The 20528-nt window shown below is 52.9% G+C and overlaps 1 protein-coding gene across 2 annotated transcripts in view; it reads left to right on the forward strand.

Annotated features, from left to right (window-relative positions):
* DUOX1 (dual oxidase 1) overlaps positions 1-20528 on the forward strand; it is a 35943-nt gene that overhangs the window by 4625 nt on the left and 10790 nt on the right. For both annotated transcript variants that reach the window (XM_019011064.4, XM_055363595.2), the window contains 23 exons: positions 485-672; positions 855-1056; positions 1163-1329; positions 1730-1790; positions 1909-2005; positions 3329-3419; positions 4513-4615; positions 4874-5046; positions 6342-6517; positions 6739-6857; positions 7414-7551; positions 8636-8749; positions 9481-9680; positions 10344-10529; positions 12891-13116; positions 13362-13455; positions 13730-13905; positions 16387-16456; positions 16878-17003; positions 17629-17807; positions 18075-18305; positions 19159-19258; positions 19728-19777. In XM_019011064.4, the coding sequence (XP_018866609.3) occupies positions 485-672; positions 855-1056; positions 1163-1329; positions 1730-1790; positions 1909-2005; positions 3329-3419; positions 4513-4615; positions 4874-5046; positions 6342-6517; positions 6739-6857; positions 7414-7551; positions 8636-8749; positions 9481-9680; positions 10344-10529; positions 12891-13116; positions 13362-13455; positions 13730-13905; positions 16387-16456; positions 16878-17003; positions 17629-17807; positions 18075-18305; positions 19159-19258; positions 19728-19777 (3267 nt within the window). The remainder of the gene's footprint in view (positions 1-484; positions 673-854; positions 1057-1162; positions 1330-1729; positions 1791-1908; positions 2006-3328; positions 3420-4512; positions 4616-4873; positions 5047-6341; positions 6518-6738; positions 6858-7413; positions 7552-8635; positions 8750-9480; positions 9681-10343; positions 10530-12890; positions 13117-13361; positions 13456-13729; positions 13906-16386; positions 16457-16877; positions 17004-17628; positions 17808-18074; positions 18306-19158; positions 19259-19727; positions 19778-20528) is intronic.

Below are 20528 nucleotides of genomic sequence, written 5' to 3' on the forward strand. Positions count from 1 at the left end.
AAATAATCTGGGAGGGCCTCTCTGTGGGACCCTGTTCTTAGGCATTGCCCCATGGCTTCTAGGACAGGCTCAGGGCAGGGTTCTGATTCTGGCAGAGTGGACTGAGGGGAAGTCAAGTGGGGGTGCTAGGATGGCTTGACCCCAGTGACAGGATTGGTGGCTGGTCCATCAGGAATGCCTGGCTCCTGCTGCATTTTGGAGCTGGTGCTGCCAGCCCGTTTGCCTAGGCACACTCACAGGGCACCTCCCAGTTACCAAGGAGAAAGCCAAACTGTCAACGACAACAGCTTGGATCAGGTGTAGGCACAGAGGGACAGAAGAGACAAACAACTGGGAGGGAGTGCCTAAGGTCAAGGCTTGGACTTGCCCATAATGGCTGCTGAGTCTTTTGAAGCTTCAGGGGAGGGAAGGAAACTGGATACCTAGGGTAAGAAGGAAAGTGGCCCTCTGCTTGCCCTAGCACCCCCTCCTGCACTGCCCGCAGGCTATCACGTGCTCTCAGACCTGGTGAGCGTGGAAACTCCCGGCTGCCCCGCCGAGTTCCTCAACATTCGCATCCCGCCCGGAGACCCCATGTTCGACCCCGACCAGCGCGGGGACATGGTGCTGCCCTTCCAGAGAAGCCGCTGGGACCCCGAGACCGGACGGAGTCCCAGCAATCCCCGGGACCCGGTGAGGCGGGGAAGGCGGCAGGAAGGGACCGCACCCCAACCAGGTGGGGCCTGGGCTGCGGGCCTGGCAGGGCCTGGAGGGGAGAGGCGCCCACTCCCCAGCCGCGGACACCCGCCGGGCCCCGGCCTTCCCTAGCTCGCCGCCGCCCATCGACCCGGGCTCACCCACCGCGTGCCCTGCAGGCCAACCAGGTGACGGGCTGGCTGGACGGCAGCGCCATCTATGGTTCCTCGCATTCCTGGAGCGACGCGCTGCGGAGCTTCTCCAGGGGACAGCTGGCGTCGGGGCCCGACCCCGCTTTTCCCCGACACTCGCAGAACCCCCTGCTCATGTGGGCGGCGCCCGACCCCGCCACCGGGCAGAACGGGCCCCGGGGGCTGTACGGTGAGGCCACAGGGGCGGGACGGGGCCGGCTGGGGGTCTGCGAGTGTGGGCTCCCCCGATCACGCTACCGCTCATCTCCTCCCCTGCGCCCCCACGTCGGATGCAGCCTTCGGGGCAGAGAGAGGGAACCGGGAACCCTTCCTGCAGGCTCTGGGCCTGCTCTGGTTCCGCTACCACAACCTGTGGGCGCAGAGGCTGGCCCGCCAGCACCCAGACTGGGAGGACGAGGAGCTGTTCCAGCACGCACGCAAGAGGGTCATCGCCACTTACCAGGTCAGCCGTCCGCGCCCCGCGACGTCCTCCCTTCCGCGTGCAAGCCCACGGGAGACTCCGCTGCCCCACGGCGCTCCCCATCTGTGGACAACCGCCACCCAGAAACCCCTCCCCAGACAGCCGAGGTCTAGGGAAGCCCCTGTAAATGATAGGGAGGCACGCGCTGTTTATAGGAGAAATCTGGCTGGCGATGATTATTTATCACCTCCCCACCCCCCACTCCCTCAAATCCCCTGGTTCCTTGTGGGGACAGGCCTCACACTGCTCCTGTCTGAGTTGCTTCTCCCATGACTGACCTTGGCTGGTCCTCATCTCCACACGGAAGCCGTCCTTGGGCTCAGACCCTTCCAGGCCCGCGCCATCCAACTCGTGCCTCCCCTCGCCCCTCTCTGCCCCTCAGAACATCGCTGTGTATGAGTGGCTGCCCAGCTTCCTGCAGAAAACACTCCCGGAGTATACAGGTGAGGGAGCGGGGAAGGAGGATGGGAGGGCTTGCATGTGTCTTGCGGGGTGGGGTGGGGACTACGTTGGGGATTTTAGGGCTAAATTCTTCTGTCCTCTCTTGTCCTATTTCCCCAGGATACCGGCCATTTCTGGACCCCAGCATCTCCTCAGAGTTCGTGGCGGCCTCTGAGCAGTTCCTGTCCACCATGGTGCCCCCTGGCGTCTACATGAGGTGAGGGAGGGGCTCAAAGGTGTGTGTGCTGGGAGGGATGGGGCTGTCAACTGAGGAAAATCTGCCCTCAGGAGCCCTCTGTACAGGATTATCAGTCTGAAGTGTCCCCAAGGGAAAGACCGATAGAGAGGGGAAGAAAACAATTGTTTTAAAAGATACATCACTGTGGTTTTTAAGTATTTTTACTTCCATTCTCCTGCTGCTGGTGTAGATATTACCCTCCCCCCCACCATTAAATATAGAGTAATAAAGGTTCAGAGGGTGTCACAAAGTCCACTGGTCTAAACCTCATGTCTTGACACTACACTGGGGACATTTTTAGCTATAATCACAGAGCCCAGGGCCTGCAACCTTTTGGGGGCAGAGGGTTCTAAAATGTGTGCAATCGGAAGGAAAATATTGGCTTCAAAATAATGAAAAGGGAACTTTAAAAAGACATAGGCCGGGAGCAGTGGCTGACGCCTGTAACCCCAGCGCTTTGGGAGGCAGAGGTGGGTGGTTCACCTGAGGTCGGGAGTTAGAGACCAGCCTGACCAACATGCAGAAGCCTCGTCTCTACTAAAAAAAAAAAAAAAAAAAAAAAAATTAGCCAGGCATGGTGGTGCATGCCTGTAATCCCAGCTACTCGGGAGGCTGAGGCAGAAGAATCGCTTGAACCCGGAAGGCGGAGGTTGCAGTGAGCCAAGATCGTGTCATTGCACTCCGGCCTGGACAACAAGAGTGAAACTCCATCTCAAAAAAAAAAAAAAAAAAAAGACACATATTTAAATAATGTATATGTATGTATATGTATATGAAACAAAGCATGTCCATTTATATTTTTACAATTGCTTTATAATTTAAAACAATTCATAGATTAGATTTACTCTGGAATAATCTCTGGGGTATGCCTGATGATGTCTGAGAAATAGACAATTGAGTTATTCATAGACAAGTAGTTTCAAAAGAACAATTTTTGAATCCTTTAAATAGGCATATATGTACACATATATTGTACATATAACTGTGTATATATATATTTTATATGTGTGTGTATATACATATATTGAGAGAGAGTCAGAGAGAGAGTGTGTGTGTTAATGAGCTATGATATTTGCTTAGATAAGCTCATATCTAAGCTATGAGCTTAGATATTTGGTCTGATGTTGTAGATGGGACCTTCCAAAAGTCAGATCCTCCAGGATGTGCTAAGGTCCGAACCACACACCACCTCGGAAAGACGATGGCCTGGGGTCCCTGGATACCGCCTCAGAGACCAGAACTGATGCCTGACATTATAACCCCATTATCTCAGTCACCATCTCCCTGCTCCTTGCATTTCAGAAATGCCAGCTGCCACTTCCAGGGGGTCATCAATCGGAACTCAAGTGTCTCCAGAGCTCTCCGGGTCTGCAACAGCTACTGGAGCCGTGAGGTCCGAGCTGGGGGCCACATATGTGGTGGATGTGTGTGTGTGCATGCTTATGTGTGTGTGTGTATGTGTGTGTGTATGTGTGTGTGTGTGTGTGTGAGTGCATGGTGAAAGTGGGCAGTAAGGCTGACGCAGGTAGCTGGGATAGGCTGGGGTGAAGGAGGCAGCCTGGAGGACCTCAGGCATCTCCCCTACAAAGTCTGAGGTGACCAGGTAGCTGAACATGGCCAAAAGCCAACCCACCACCCCAACCTCAGGGCTGTGGGAGAGCCAGTGGGACCTGTGCAGGTATGGTTCCACCTTCGTTGCTCCCTCTCACGTTTTCCCTCTCCTTCGACAGCTTTGGGCGTCCTGTAGGCCTTGGAGTACCCCAACTAGTCTCACTTGCCCCAAGGAAACATCCCATTAGACACACATCCCGGGCAGTGTGTGAATGCGTATGTGTGAGCGGGGTGGGGAGGAAGCAGGGGTTCTTAGAGATTATTGGGGATTGTCCATCCGTCCAAATCAGGCCAGCATGGGTGAAGAACATTGATTGTGAATTTAAAGCAAAATGAGATACTTTGTGTAAAGTGTTTACTAAGGGGAAGGGAGTGGGGAGGAAGAAAAAAGAAGCCATAGAATCAGAGCCCTGGAGCTGAGTTGAAAGAGGCCTCAGTGTCCCCCTCATCAGAGTCCCTTTTTATTAAGGGAAGGAAACTGAGTTCAGAGAGGGCCTGTGACTTGCCCAAGGTCATACAGCTGGTTAGTAACAGAGGACTAAGACCTAGATCTTCTAGTGACTTTGCCAATACACACATGGTTGTATGTATGCCAACCATACAACACACACTCAAGTATCCCAAGGTCAAAGTAAAATTTTAAGATCCCTTGTGCTTGTATAGACCTCTGTCAGGCAGCACTGACTTTGGATGGGGACACCCCTCACCCTGAGTGGGGAATCAACCTGCAGAAGAGGAATGTCCCACCGGTTTGGGAGCAAACAGCAGGACTGGGTGGGCTCAGGGATAAGGATGATGGTGTGGAGGGAGCCTGGCTGTCTAACCTCTGACCCCATTAACCACACCCCTCTCCTCCCCACCCCCAACCTATAAAGCACCCAAGCCTACAAAGTGCTGAAGATGTGGATGCACTGCTGCTGGGCATGGCCTCCCAGATCGCAGAGCGAGAGGACCATGTGTTGGTTGAAGATGTGCGGGGTGAGTCTGAGGCTGTCCCTGCAGGTTGTGAACTCCTGGCCTCTGGGAAGAGGCTCAGCTGGACTTCCAGAACCAGGTATGAGGGGGTGCCTGGGGCTGGGAGCCTGCACTGCACTCACTGATGAAAGAGCTTCTGACATGCTGACCATGGCTCCTTCTGGCTCAAGTCTCCTGGGGCTGGTTGGAGCCTGGGGCCTGGACTGGAGACTGCTGTGGTGGCCCTGAGCTCCCTCAGACTGTCTGGTATCTCGTCTCCAGATTTCTGGCCTGGGCCACTGAAGTTTTCCCGCACAGACCACCTGGCCAGCTGCCTGCAGCGGGGCCGGGATCTGGGCCTGCCCTCTTACACCAAGGCCAGGGCAGCACTGGGCTTGTCTCCCATTACCCGCTGGCAGGACATCAACCCTGCACTCTCCCGGAGCAATGACACTGTGAGGAGGGGTCAGGACCCAGAGGGTAGGGTGGGAGGGACAAGGCACGTGGGCCTGAGACATGGAAGATAGGCAGTGAAACTTGAGCACAAGAGACAAGCACCTAATGGGAGGGGCAGGGCTTACCCAGATCACTTTTCCCAATATTACATATCAGGATGAAGATTACCAGACCAGCAAGATTTGGCTTTGCACTCGGATTGTTCAGATCCAGCAAGCATGTATTAAGCATCTATTGTTTGCTAGGCACTTAATAGGCACTATCTTATTTACTGTTCTCTCCACCCTCCTGAGTGGGTATAGAAGGTCCTTGACTTAGGAACAATCTGTGCTTTCTTGCACTGATGTTTAAGCCATCTTTCAGGAGTCAGCTGTTACACCCTGAGCTACCACCTGGACTGGAGGCCCAGGCCAAGGTAGAGCCTGAGGCGGAGGCCCAGCATGCCTTACCCATTCCTGGTGTTCTCAAACCAGTAGTGGTCACCATCCCGCAGCCTCACAAATTGGTCAAGGATGATGGTGCTGAACAGGGGTCCTGTTCAGCTGCTAGCCAAGAGACCAGATTGGGATACCTTACCATCTTGACACAGCAGTGTTTCTACAGTTGTGTGCCTATTCTATTGCATTTTGCCCTTACTATTTTACAAAATTATTGGAAAGTGGAGATTTGAAAGGCCAATAAAGAAGTGATATGAGCATGGGGGCTCGTAAACTTTATAAAATCAATATATAGATAGGAACCACCAGGCATACCAAAAGTAGCAAATCTTTAGCTTCAAATGGGCCTCAGTGGAATTAAGCTTGTCAAGTGCTATTTACACTGTGGAGAAAAGAAAACTAAAATAAAGGTCAGGTAGAAAATGCTGGTGATATGTTTTTGAAAACTGTCTCCAAAAGGCAATATATAATCAGGCATTTGATTAAAAAATATTTTAGTTCTAAAGAATAGAAACCTTTTATAACACATCATTCTGCCGTTCAACTTTTGCACATTCTGATTTTGTCCCTTCAACTTTCATACCTTTTCAAGAACAAGTTATGAATGAGGATTGGCTGGCTGTTTTATTACTTTATAAAATAGGCAGCTGAATGTGTGAGAGGGTTCCCATAAATGGAGTTCACTTATGTAAAACACTCAGAGAAGTGCCTGGGGCATAATAAGCACTGTATAGGAGTGAGTTACTGTTACTGTCATTTATTATTATCATCCCTGGGGCTAATCCCTGGGAGCCACCTCTTTGCCTTAGGGTGGGTGCCGTGTCCTTTCTCTTACTTCTGCCCCTTCTTGGTTCCAGGTACTGGAGGCCACAGCTGCCCTGTACAACCAGGACTTATCCTGGCTAGAGCTGCTCCCTGGGGGACTCCTGGAGAGCCACCGGGACCCTGGACCTCTGTTCAGCACCATCGTCCTTGAACAATTTGTGCGGCTACGGGATGGTGACCGCTACTGGTTTGAGAACACCAGGAATGGGTAAGGCGTGCTGGGCCTCCACCTCAGGCTCTACCTCGGCCTGGGCCCCAGACCCTCTTTCTGGCCTTAGGCAGCCCCCATGAGCCCTTGATTCCAAGCCAGCCCACCACCCCCTTCCCAACACCTCTGGGTCTCTTTTCTCACCTGGGTCCTTGGGCCTGGGGTTGCTGGAGGCCTGCATCCCCTTCCCATCCCAGTGACTTCTACTTACTCCAACTTAGGCTGTTCTCCAAGAAGGAGATTGAAGAAATCCGAAATACCACCCTGCAGGACGTGCTGGTCGCTGTTATCAACATTGACCCCAGTGCTCTGCAGCCCAATGTCTTTGTCTGGCATAAAGGTGAGTGGCCAAGGGGTGGCTGGAGGAGTGCTGGGTCTGGAGCCTCGTCCCTCTTCAGCTCTGGGCTTGGCTCATTGTGGCTGAACGTCAATCTCTGTGCTCCAAGAGGGGAGTGAGCTGTGGTTCTGCCCTTGGGAACTCCAGGTGCCAGGGCCACCACTTGCAGCTGTGTAGGGTCCCCTCTGCAGAACTCCAGGAAGTGCTGAGTGAGGGCAGAACTGAGACTCAGAGAGAGCTGGTGAGGAGGTTCACATTCGGCTGAGATGGAGTTGGGGCTAGGTATAATATTAGGAGGGCTCAGTGCAGTGAGGATATCCCAACCCTACAGCAGTGAGGGAAGCGTGTGTGTGTGTGTGTGTGTGTGTACACTTCTGTGTGTGAGGGAGAGATGGAGGTTGGGATTCATTTTTTACCCCACTTGTTACCCAAGGCAGCCCCTTCCCCTCAGCTACCCAGAGTACCCCCACCCCCTTTCTGCCACCCTAACCTCCTCAGTGATCCTGTGCCAGCACCTGTGGCCCAGCACCCAGGACGCTGGCTTCCTCTGCCTTCCCAGGAGACCCCTGTCCGCAGCCGAGACAGCTCAGCACTGAAGGCCTGCCAGCATGTGCTCCCTCTGTTGTTCGTGACTATTTTGAGGGCAGTGGATTTGGCTTCGGGGTCACCATCGGGACCCTCTGCTGCTTCCCTTTGGGTAAAATGATGGATAGAGTGGGGTGGGGTGAGAGATGCAAGCTAGGGGATGCAGTTTGGGTGCACTAATGACACCACTAATGACACCACTAATGACAACAAACCACACAAACCACACAGAGCATGGTCCCTTTGGGTAGGAGAATGAAACATTAGAGGAGGAAGGGACAAGAGAAGTGTCTGACCTGCAGAGAAGTCAGCTCCAGGAAGAATTGCCTCCCTGTTTTCCTGGGACTCCCCCCAGGGCCCAGCATTGGTCAGGAGCCAGGGGGAATCTATAATCCACAGCTTTTTGCAGAGGACAGCCTAGAGGACTGTCAGAGGCAAATCCCTGTTTAAGAACAAGGGCTAAGACGGGGCGTGGTGGCTCATGCCTGTAATCCCAGTACTTTGAGAGGCCAAGGCAGGCGGACCACCTGAGGTCAGGAGTTCGAGACCAGCCTGATCAACATGGAGAAACCGTGTCTCTACTAAAAATACAAAATTAGCCGGGCATGGTGGCGCATGCCTGTAATCCCAGCTACTCGGGAGGCTGAGGCAGGAGAATCAATTGAATCTGGGAGGCAGAGGTTGCGGTGAGCTTAGATCGCGCCATTGCACTCCAGCCTGGGCAACAAGAGCGAAACTCTGTCAAAAAAAGAAAGAAAGAGAGAGAGAGAATGGAAGGAAGCAAAGAAGGAAGGAAGGAAGGAAGGGAGGGAGGAAGAGCGGGCTGGGGCAGACATAGTCGCTGGAGTGAGGGCTTGGGGCTTAGTCTTTGGCAAGGCTGTGTGTGGGTCAGCTAGCAGCCTGGTGGGGTGGAGTCTGGTCTCTGACACAAGGACTCTGGACTTAGTCTCTGGCCAGGAAGGGACGTGAGTGGTGGAATCTGAGGAGGAAGGGTGGGTATCTTAGATGCTACCCAAAGCTCCCCATGGGATGCAGAGCAGCTTCCCCCAGGGACCTTCCCAATTTGAAACAATTGAGCAAGCTGACCTAGGAGGTGGGGACAATAGGTGGTATTGCCAGGAAAGGAGCTGAGAAAGGAGCTGCTTCCATCCCCTAGACCCCCACGTCTCCCTGAACCTCTGCCTCTGCCCTCCCAGTGAGCCTGCTCAGCGCCTGGATTGTTGCCCGGCTCCGGATGAGAAATTTCAAGAGGCTCCAGGGCCAGGACCGCCAGAGCATCGTGTCTGAGAAGCTCGTGGGAGGCATGGAAGGTAGGTCTAGGGCTGGCCAGGGTGGTGGTAGGGAGGACATGGCTCAGCGCTACAGCTACCCACCTCCACCCCAGCAGCCTAAGGAAAAGGCCTCCCTTTTCTAGGACTGTAGGCAAGGCCACAGTGGCATTAAGCAGAAGTTGGACATGGAGTCCTGCAGCCTCCAGAGTTCCTCATGTGCAGCAGTCATTGGACCTTGCCTTACAGGGAGTAAGTGTAAGACCCTGTAGTGATCTTACAGTCACTATGACTTACGAATCCCTGGGAACTGCTGATTTGTAGCATCTCACGCTGGAACTCCAGGCAACAGAGAAGTGGTTAATGAAGGTCCAGAGTCAGACTGGGATTGGAATCTTGGTTCCACCACCACTATGGGCTATTGGGCCTTAGGCAGATTTTTGAATCTCTCTAAACCTTTTTTTTTCTTATCCATAAAACAGGAATAATAATAGCACCTACCTCACAGGTTTATAATTAAATGAAATAATTCATGCAAAGCACTTGGTATAGTATTGAGCACATAGAAAACATTCAGGAAATGATAGTTACTATTCTTTTCATGGGGCTAGAGGCACAGCCAGGCTATCAGGGAGGGAATGACTCTCAGTACCCCAGAAGGGGACAATGAACTGTGGAGGCCTTGATCTAATTTCAGCCCTGAGCTGGCCCTCTTCCTCCCAATGTACCTCTGATGGGTCCCAGCTGACGAAGCCCTGTCTCTCTCCCACTAGCTTTGGAATGGCAAGGCCACAAGGAGCCCTGCCGGCCCGTGCTCGTGTACCTGCAGCCCGGGCAGATCCGTGTGGTAGATGGCAGGCTCACCATGCTCCGCACCATCCAGCTGCAGCCTCCACAGAAGGTCAACCTCGTCCTGTCCAGCAACCGTGGACGCCGCACTCTGCTGCTCAAGATCCCCAAGGAGTATGACCTGGTATGGCTCAGCTGGCATCTGGCTCCTTGTCCACAGCCAAGGCCAGGGAGGTAGCCAGGTGGAGGGGAAGAAGCATGGGGTCAGGAGGCAGGAAATGATAGTTACTGTGCAGGAGTCTGGCTTCTTGTTCCCGGGTGGAGTACCTGATAGAGAGATAAACTTGGACACGTTTATCCTGCTCCGGGTCTGCTGGATGACATAATCTCCATGGTTTCCTCCTAACTCTTGCAACCACAGTCTGCCTCCTCCTTTTCTAAGGACAACCTGTCAGGTCCCAGCTGGGTGTCCTTGGAAGAAGCAAAGCCCTCTTCCCTGTCCTCTTATCTCAGGATGTAGTGAATTTTTAGAGATTTTGGAGGAGAGCTAAATCAGAGGCCTGGCCCATGATCCCCTCCCTCCATCCTCTGGCCTTCCTGCCCTCCTCTCCCTTCTCCAGTATGGAACAGAGGGAAGAATGTCTTTGTACATGTGCCTTTAAATCCAAACTCTGCACCTATGAGCAAGTCACTTAACCCTACTGAGCCCCTTTACTCTTCTGTAAAAGGAGATATAATATCTCTTTTTCAAGGTCACCCCAGTGGCCCCTCTGACATAATCCACATAAACTGCCTAACCTCAAGAGGCCTTGGCAAATGGTTGCTTTTGCTCGGGCTGCCCCCTTAGGTGCTGCTGTTTAACTTGGAGGAAGAGCGGCAGGCGCTGGTGGAAAATCTCCGGGGAGCTCTGAAGGAGAGCGGGTTGAGCATCCAGGAGTGGGAGCTGCGGGAGCAGGAGCTGATGAGAGCAGCTGTGACACGGGAGCAGCGGAGCCACCTCCTGGAGACCTTTTTCAGGCACCTTTTCTCCCAGGTGTGTACATGGGACCAGATCAATCCTTATGCTGTGGTGGTGTCCGTACCTGCATGAGGCCATGGGGTGACTCGAGGGGAAGTCAAAGCCCAGAGTTCTCAGCTAATAATCAAGTCTATTGCAATTTTGGATGAATCACCAGACTTTATCATAAGGAGTTGCCCCTGCCCCCATCTGAACCCCACCTCCAACTACGAGGCTCCAGTCGGGGGATGCCCAGGAACGGGCTTCTCTGCATGTGTTGCTTATCGCTCTCCTCAGGGCTGCCCAGACTTTCCATCCTCACTCATCTCAGCCTGCCTCAAAGGCTGCAGAGACCCAAGGCAGTGTGGGCACCACAAGGGATATTGTTCACCCCTTCTTGGGGGAGTGCAGCTGCCAGAGCCCTCCATGGGGCATTGATGTCCACCTTGCAGACTTCTGAGAGAGACTGGGAGGATATAGGGAAACAAGACAAAAATGCAGAGACTTGAGTCCACAGCTGGCACAAAAATAGAGGCAGCCTGGGAGCAGGGTAGTGGAGTGGAGAAACATGGTAGATAAAGATAAATATGGTCAGGTGCGGTGGCTCACACCTGTAATCCTAGCACTTTGGGAGGCAGGGCAGGTGGATCACTTGAGGTCAGGGGTTTGAGACCAGCCTGGCCAACATGGTGAAACCCCGTCTCTACTAAAAATACAAAAATTAGCCGGGTGTGGTGGTGGGTGCCTGTAATCCCAGCTACTTGGGAGGCTGAGGCAGGAGAATCACTTGAACCTGGGAGGCAGAGGTTGCAGTGAGCCGAGATTGCACCACTGCACTCCAGCCTGGGCAACAGAGTAAGACTCCATCTCAATTAAAAAAAAAAAAAGATAAATACAGCATGGTTCTCCCACTGAAGAAGCTTATCCTTCCACTGGGGAGATGGAACATGCACAGAAAGGAAGATAACTGGCAAAGAATGAAGGCTACAAAAGTGATTCAGGAAATCAGCGATCCAGGAGCTCACAGAAGACAGTGAGTCTTCAGCCTGCTGTGAGATCATGATGGAGGTGATATTTGGCAAGGACTTAAAGTTGGACAAGTTTTGGCTCAGAGGAAAGGAACAGGAGGGACTGAAAAGAGGGCTCCATGGAAGAGCAAAAAAATTAATGTTTGAGTAGAAAGAGCAGGATCATGTGGTTGGGGAGAGGATTCATGAGAGAAGCATCCATTGAACAGACATTTACTCTGTGCCAGGAACATGATTTAAAGTCATTTGAGGACAAACAAGTTGAACTTGAATATGTACAAGAACAGAGGGACCCTCAGCTGGGTGACTCCTTCCCAGAGCCCAGGCAGGACTGGGCATCTCCACTCATTCAGGATCCATCGGGGCTATGGGAACTCCCTGTGCTGAGACACGAAGGGTGCTGATATATCCTGGGGGTGGCTGTCAGTGTCTCATATCTGCACGGTGATTTCAGCTTTCAGAACATTTTCAACACAACCACTTTTGTTGATCTCGCAATAAACCTGTGAGATAAGTAGGGCAGATGAGGAAATGAATTCCAGGCAACCGAAGAGACTTGCCTGAGGTCATTCAGCAAGCAGGTGACAGAGTTGGGACATGAACCCAGGTCTCTTGCCTCCAGCCCTAGGCTCTTCCCACTACAGCACCTTGTTTGAAGCTGTAAGGTTTACCTCATGAAACCATCACCAGACTTGGAGTAGGCACCTCACTTGACAGGCAGGAAAGACAGGTACTGTGGCCTGTGGCCTGCCTGCTTCCTCACTGTCTGTTCTCTCATACTGGGGAAGCCTCTGGGTGGGCTGGGGATGGCCACAATGAGAATTCCGCTTTCTCAAGGCCAGCTTTTCCTCAACCCAGCTGAAGCCTTGTCTTAGTTAAAACTTTTTTTACATACAAATAAGAGAAACCCCAATAAGCCAGCATTGACAAAGGTTCACTTGACTCTGAGAATACAGAGATGTCTCAGGAATTCCAAAGGGAGGACATCAACCTGGCCTGAAAGGACCTAGAAAAGGAAAGCTGTCAGCCAATGAGGCCACTCCTCCCCTAGGCTGCCTTTGCCTTACTTGATCTCTAAGTGGCTGAGCACTTGAAGGAAGAGAGTGGTCCACACTTTCTGAGCTTTCCTGTGCTCAAGTCAAGACAGACCTCACACTTCTTAATTCCAAGTGAGTTCCCTGTCCAGTCAGCTAAGGCAGAGGGTCAGGGTTCTGTAGAACAAACATGGCCTCAGGCACCACCATAAGGCCTCCTAGCAGAGGGGGTCCTGGGCAGACACCTCAAAAGGTGGCTCCTACAGGGCTCAGCTGAACTTCAAGTCAAGGAAGCCTTGTCTCCTCTCCCTCCCTCTGCTTCTGCCCAAGTGCAGGTGCTGGACATCAACCAGGCCGACGCAGGGACCCTGCCCCTGGACTCCTCCCAGAAGGTGCGGGAGGCCCTGACCTGTGAGCTGAGCAGGGCCGAGTTTGCCGAGTCCCTGGGCCTCAAGCCCCAGGACATGTTTGTGGAGTCAATGTTCTCTCTGGCTGACAAGGATGGCAATGGCTACCTGTCCTTCCGAGAGTTCCTGGACATCCTGGTGGTCTTCATGAAAGGTGAGGGAGGAGGGAATGATAGGAGAGGCTGGACAGGGGCTGATCTGTTGGAGGTGGGGAAGCCCTGGGACCAGGTCTCCAGCCATGGCAGATGCCCAGAAGTGCCCAGGCCGAGGTCAGGAAGCAGAGCGACCCTTGCTGTGTCCAGAAGTGGGTCATCACACTGGTGTGAGGCCCCTTTTGGCCAGCCTGGGGGTTCAGGCAGGCAGGCGGGGGCTCTCCTTATGGAGTCCTCCCTCTCCCAGGCTCTCCTGAGGAAAAGTCTCGCCTTATGTTCCGCATGTACGACTTTGATGGGAATGGCCTCATTTCCAAGGATGAGTTCATCAGGATGCTGAGGTTGGTTCTCTGGGACAGCCAGGAGAATGGGCCAGGGCAGGGATGCCAGGGCAAATAGGTGGGACCTGAAGGAGAGAGCAGAAGGGCCAAGGAAGGAGGCCTCCTCCTTACCCATGTAACCAGAGGCTGTTCCAACTAGCAGGGGGCTTGGGATGTGGCCAGTCAGGGCCCCTCCACATGGGCACAGAGAACTTGGCGCGATGGAGTCAGTGTGTCCTGTGTCTGGGTCGCAGGCCCCAGTCAGGGCCTGATGGTTCCTCTCCCCCAACCCCAGATCCTTCATCGAGATCTCCAACAACTGCCTGTCCAAGGCCCAGCTGGCTGAGGTGGTGGAGTCCATGTTCCGGGAGTCGGGATTCCAGGACAAGGAGGAGCTGACATGGGAGGATTTTCACTTCATGCTGCGGGACCACAATAGCGAGCTCCGCTTCACGCAGCTCTGTGTCAAAGGTGGGGCAGCCTGGTAGGCAGCACTGACTCATTGGTTAGGCATAGTAGGCACAATGCCCACATACTTTTAGGAGTCCACAGAAATGTTTTAATTTCCATTAGAATCAGAAGAAAAAAATGAATGTAGTAATATGTAATAATGTATCCAATCTGGATTGTAGTTTTCTTTACATCAACATAATTATACAATATAATTTTAAAATATTATTTTTTATTTTTATGGAGGAAAGGACCCAAAAAGGTGAAAGTGCCTAGGGCCCAGGAAAGTCATAATGCAGCTCTGCTGGTGGGGTGGGTAGGATCAGGATAGGGTAGGAAATGGTGATTGGAACTCTGCTTCCCCTGGCTCCCTGCCAAAGCCCCCTGTGCGTGGTGCCCAGGGCAGGGGGAGACTGTCTCCCTGTTACAGCCCTACCCAGGCCATACTTCCTTCAGCTGGGATGTCTGGTTGTGGGGGTGGGGTGGTATCTCTTGGGGGTTTTTTTGCCACTATATCTCCTGGCTGAGTGCTCAGTAAATGTTTGCTGAATACATGAAGACCCAGTTCTGTTGTCCTTCCCCCTACTTCCTGCCCCACCAGTGTCTGATTCAAGTGGGTGGGGGCTAGAGTTAGAGTGAGGAAGGGGCAAGCAGCAGTCAGGAGGGTCTGTCTGTGGCCTGCTCTGAGCTGTTATGGTATCTTCGCATCTTAGGACTCTCACTGGGGCATGTTGAGACCAAACCCAGCCCCTCCCAGAATTATGAGAAGGGGTAGGCTGAGCAGCCTCCACAGGGAAGAGGGGCAAGTTAGATAAGACACAGATGAGCCTCTGGTCAGGGCTTCCCCCTGGGGGTAAGGAGAGCTGGAAGAGAAGGAACCCAGCACTCCTGATTCTGCAGCTTTTTACCTTTCCCAGGCAGCCAGGGCAGCAGGCACCTGAGCCTAAGGGCAGGGGCAAAGAAGGTGCATGGAAGGGAGCCCACACCACAGAGTCCCAGGGACATCCAACACCTGGGGTGGAGGGTAAAACCAGGCTTGGGGATTGAGGAAGATTAGCACTGAGTATTGTTTTCTTTTAATTGTTGTTGAATCCAGATTTTTTTTTTAAAAGATTTTAAAACTAAAGAAAAGGAACAAAGGGCCAGGTGCAACAGCTCATGCCTGTAATCCCAGCACTTTGGGAGGCCAAAGTGGGAGGATCACTTGAGGTCAGGAGTTTGAGACCAGCCTGGCCAACATAGAGAAACCCCATCTCTATTTTAAAAAGTACAAAAATTACCCAGGTGTGGTGGCACATGCCTGTAGTCCCAAGTACTCCAGAGGCTAAGGCACAAGAATCGCTTGAACCAGGAGGCGGAGGCTGTAGTGAGCCAAGATTGTGCCACTGCACTCCAACCTGGGCGACAGAGACTCTGTCTCAAAAAAAGAGATGTTCCTTCACTTTTCACCTAGATATGCTATTTGTTACCATTTTACCACATTTGCTGTTTGTGGAACATTTGAGAGTACAGGCATTAATACTTTGTTTTAAACATTCTTTTTTTTTTTTTGAGACGGAGTCTCGCTCTGTCGCCCAGGCTGGAGTGCAGTGGTGCAATCTCGGCTCACTGCAAGCTCCGCCTCCCGGGTTCACGCCATTCTCCTGTCTCAGCCTCCCGAGTAGCTGGGACTACAGGCGCCCGCCACTGCGCCCGGCTAATTTTTTGTATTTTTAGTAGAGATGGGGTTTCACCGTGGTCTCGATCTCCTGATCTCGTGATCCGCCCACCTCGGCCTCCCAAAGTGCTGGGATTACAGGCGTGAGCCACCGCGCCCGGCCTTGTTTTAAACATTCTGATTTAATTTTAATATAGTTCAGCTTATCTTCTTTTGACCTCAACTATAGACCAGGGTCATCTTCAGGCTTGGTTCAGCACTTGGAAGAAACCCAGAGATTCCCAGGACTCCTGTAAGAACTTGGCTTTGCAGCTTAGTCCTGCCCTGCCTTCAGTGCTCAGCCTAGACAGGAACAATGGGGTGGCTCCTGGGAGAGCTTTTCTCCTGCATATTTTATTATGAACATTTTCAAACACAGAAAAGTAAAAAGAACTGTAGCGTGATCTCCCATATACCTACCACCTAGATTCTACATTTAGCTCTTGGAGGTTTTAAGCTAGAGGATCTTAAGCCAAATTTTTATGGCAGAGCGGGCTCAGAAGGCAGGTTATATACAGTTCCCAAAATCCACCCCATAGTCCCAGAAGTGGGACTGATGATGGACACACTTTAGGGAAGCCTGCCTGGCCAACTTTCTTTCAGGCCTTTTCCCTGCCCACCTATGGCTGGGTCCAGCTCCCATTGGGGACAAGGGCTGAGGTTGGAGCACCCAAAAGCAGGGCCTCCATTGGTCTGGGACTGTCTACTGTGTCTGAGCATGGGATGGTAGGAGTGCTGTGCGTTTGAGCCAGGTCTTCCTGGGCTCTGGACCCTGAGCTGCTCCCTAGCCTGGCTCTGCTTTGCAGGGGTAGAGGTGCCTGAAGTCATCAAGGATCTCTGCCGGCGAGCCTCCTATATCAGCCAGGATATGATCTGGTGAGCCCCCATCTGGGAATGTCGGGGGGAGGAGTTGGGGAGTTGCCATTTCTCTCCCCTGAATGGCTGGGATCAGGGCCACCGCTAGCCCATGCAGCACCTTCAAACAAATTGGAAAAGGACACCCCTTTCTCTAGGCAGACACAGCCCTGTGCCAGGGCAAGCAGAAAGCCTGCTGGATTTCCGCTCTCACTTACGGCCTGGCCCAGATGCCCTTGTGAAGGGTAAAGGCATATGTAGCAGCCTTAGCGAGGACCCCCAAGATCAGACTCTGTCTATAGGTGACTGTGGGAATCCTGCTGTCCCCTTGCTGACAGCTCTGATCCTTCCTCAGCAGAATGGGTTTGGAGGCAGACCAGGATAGCAGAGGAACGAGTGGTTGAGATGGCCAGCATCCTATCTCTTACCATTCTTGTCTTAGTCCCTCTCCCAGAGTGAGTGCCCGCTGTTCCCGCAGCGACATTGAAACTGAGTTGACACCTCAGAGACTGCAGTGCCCCATGGACACAGACCCTCCCCAGGAGATTCGGCGGAGGTTTGGCAAGAAGTATGTCTGCTCTTCCCCTTAAGCCCAGGCAGTACATCCATTCCTTCAGCTTATAAACATCCTTTCCTTGGTGCCAGGCACTGTGCTAAACATTGTGGGCACAGGCAGGGTGAATAGTCCTTGCCCAAGAACATCACAGTCTAAGAAGAGAATCTGGTACACTGATAATTTCAATGTCCCACTGATGACTGTTCTAATAGTGGTAAGAGCGAAGGGCTTTGGAACTCAAGGAAGCACTCACCTCTGCCAGGGAGGTCAGAGATGCCTTCATGGAAGAGGTGTCCTTTGAGTCTCTAGTAAAGGCTGAATATGGGTGCCGGGTGGGAGTTGGGAGCTACAGACTGGAAGGAGAGGGACTGAGTGTGAATGAACACAGGTAGATGGAGTGCATCCCCTGGGAAGAAATGACCACTCCAAGCCATCCCTCCACTGCCAGCTTGCTTATGCAGTGCAATATAGCCTGATGCGGTGAGGTCTCAACCCTTCTTCCATAAGGGTAACTAGGTTTCTTTCTCGGAAGCAGTGGGCTTCCCTCACTTCTGGGCGGCTCACCTCCGTGAAGTGGGGCCCCACTAGCGTTGGGTCCGATGGTGGGTGCCAAAGGCTAAGGCTTCCTGTCTCCCAGGGTAACGTCATTCCAGCCCTTGCTGTTCACTGAGGCGCACCGAGAGAAGTTCCAACGCAGCCGTCTCCACCAGACGGTGCAACAGTTCAAGCGCTTCATTGAGAACTACCGGCGCCACATCGGCTGCGTGGCCGTGTTCTACGCCATCGCTGGGGGGCTTTTCCTGGAGAGGGCCTACTGTGAGTGACTTTACTTACCACGAGCCCTGTCCCTAGGCTTGCAATGAGTGATCGCCCTGGGGGTGGGGCCTACTGTGAGTGACGGACAGCCCTGGGGTGGGGCCTGCGATAAGTGCCAGCCCTGGGTAGGGTAAGTGGAGCCTGTCTGAGTGAAGACTGTGCGGGGGAGGCCTGTTGTGAGTGGCAGCCGGCCAGGGCCTACCACCCCTAACCAGCTCTCTCTCCTCTGCACTGACCCTCGCTTGCCTGCCTGGGCCCCCTCCACAGACTACGCCTTTGCCGCACACCACACGGGCATCACGGACACCACCCGCGTGGGAATCATCCTGTCGCGGGGCACAGCAGCCAGCATCTCTTTCATGTTCTCCTACATCTTGCTCACCATGTGCCGCAACCTCATCACCTTCCTGCGAGAAACCTTCCTCAACCGCTACGTGCCCTTTGACGCCGCCGTGGACTTCCATCGCCTCATTGCCTCCACCGCCATCGTCCTCACAGGCAGGGCCTGGGTGTCCCTGGGAGGCTCTCCAGGGCCCCCCGCCCCCGCTGACTTCCCCTCCTATGACAGCCCCCCTCTCTGCTGGCACTTACCTTTAATGTCCTTCTCCATCAGGATGGAGTTGGCCTGGGCCAGGGTGTGAAGTAAACCCGGGAGCCTGTCGCTGGTCACTGCCAAGTGCCTCTTCCCACAATTTCCAGGGCGCCTCACCAGCCTCAGCTGACAAGTTACTAACACCCCAGAATGAGTGTGCATAATGTGTCAATTTTCCCAATTTTTATGTTTTAAAGCATGACTCTGAGAGAAAGCAAAGGAGTGAACTTCTAATGCTGTAATTTCAGATTCACATGGTTGCGCACATGGATGGTGTGTCTGTGGGGTGTTGGGTAGGGCCAGGTGATTTAGAGGTCAGAAGTCCAGGCCGGCGCGGCGGCTTATGCCCCTAATCCCAGCACTTTGGGAAGCTGAGGCGGGCGGATCACTTGAGGTCAGGAGTTCGAGACCAGCCTGGCCAACATGGTGAAACCCCGTCTCTACTAAAAATACAAAAATCAGCTGGGTGTGGTGGCACATGCCGGTAATCCCAGCTACTCAGGAGGCTGAAGCAGGAGAATTGCTTGAACCTCGGAGGCAGAGGTTGCAGTGAGCCGAGATTGCACCACTGCCCTCCAGCCTGGGTGACAGAGTGAGACTCCATCTAAAAAAAAAAAAAAAAAAAGAGGTCAGAAGTCGAGACTCCTAAGGTACTTCTTTGGGACCCCCACTCTGGCCAGGGTCCTCGATCTTGGGCTGAATGAGTGAGCACCCACCCTGGGCTGCCCCAAGCTCACCACTTGGTCTGCTCTTCCTTAGTCTTACACAGTGTGGGCCATGTGGTGAATGTGTACCTGTTTTCCATCAGCCCCCTCAGCGTCCTCTCCTGCCTCTTTCCTGGCCTCTTCCATGATGATGGGTGAGTAAGTGCGAATGTGTGTGTGTGTGTGTGTGTGTGTGTGTGTGTGTGTGTGTGTGTGTGTGTAATGGGGAAGATTCCTTTTGGGTGGAAAGAAACAAATTATCTGGCTCCAGAGGAGACTGTCACCTTCTAGGTTACAGGACAGACAGTGACCAGCCTGAGCCCCTAATGCCAAGTCAGCAGGAGAGACTGGTGTCTGAGTTGGGGTGCCTCCCCTGAAGGGTCCCATCTGGAATTCCCAGAGATCTCCTCTCATTAGCTGGGCATGGTGGTGCGTGCCTGTAATCCCAGCTACTGGGGAGGCTGAGGCAGGAGAATGGCTTGAAACCAGGAGGTGGAGGTTGCAGTGAGCCAAGATCATGCCACTGCACTCCAGCCTGGGTGACAGAGCAAGACTCTGCCTCAAAAAAAAAAAAGAGAGAGAGATCTCCTATCAGGGTGTCTCTTTGCTGTCCCTTCCACACAGGTCTGAGTTCCCCCAGAAGTATTACTGGTGGTTCTTCCAGACCGTACCAGGTGAGAACCCTCCTTGATCCATGAATTTCTGGACCTGACTGTGAGTTCAAGGCTCTGGGTTCTCTGCACCCCAGAGCAACCCAGGTTCACTCACTCAGCTCTTCCGGTGACCCAGGCTCTGTCCTCTGGCCTGAGGACACTACTGGGTGGGCAGGAGACTTAGACTACTCTGCATTCCAGTCCTCCTCGCAGGAGCTCAACTGGGTTCCTGCCCCTACTTTGGGCTAGTTCCTCCTCTAGTAGGGTTAGGAGGAGAAATATCTCCTACTATGGACTAGTTCCAGTGGAATAGGAGTGGCTGGCTACCTCTTCCCCCAATACACACACATACCCTAACAGTAGCTTTGAGGAGTGCTGTGCCCCAGCTGCATGGGGGAGGGAGCAGGCTCTTTGTCAAGCCAGACAAAGGCGCTTACCCAGTATGCCTTGAAAGGAGCGTTTGGGGGATATTCCTAACTCCCTCTAATCACCCATCTTAGAGCTATTAGCTGTGAATCTATTCAAACTCTCTTGAACCTATTTATATTTTCAGTCTGTTCCTTCCTTGGAGTAACACAATTTCTATACTGGCTCCTCTCTGTGAAACACAGCATGTTTCTTTTTTTTTTTTAAATCCTAAAATGATCTACTTTGAACTTCAGAGGGTGCTTGCTAATTCCTGCACACGGAGATTTAGTGGATAAGGCTGTGTTTATGCTCTCCTCTCCTTTTAGGACTTTACAGGCTTTGGTTAGATCCCTTCTTAACCTTT

This window comes from Gorilla gorilla, chromosome 16, assembly GCF_029281585.2.
Source record: "Gorilla gorilla gorilla isolate KB3781 chromosome 16, NHGRI_mGorGor1-v2.1_pri, whole genome shotgun sequence".
NCBI classification, from domain to species: Eukaryota; Metazoa; Chordata; class Mammalia; order Primates; family Hominidae; genus Gorilla; species Gorilla gorilla.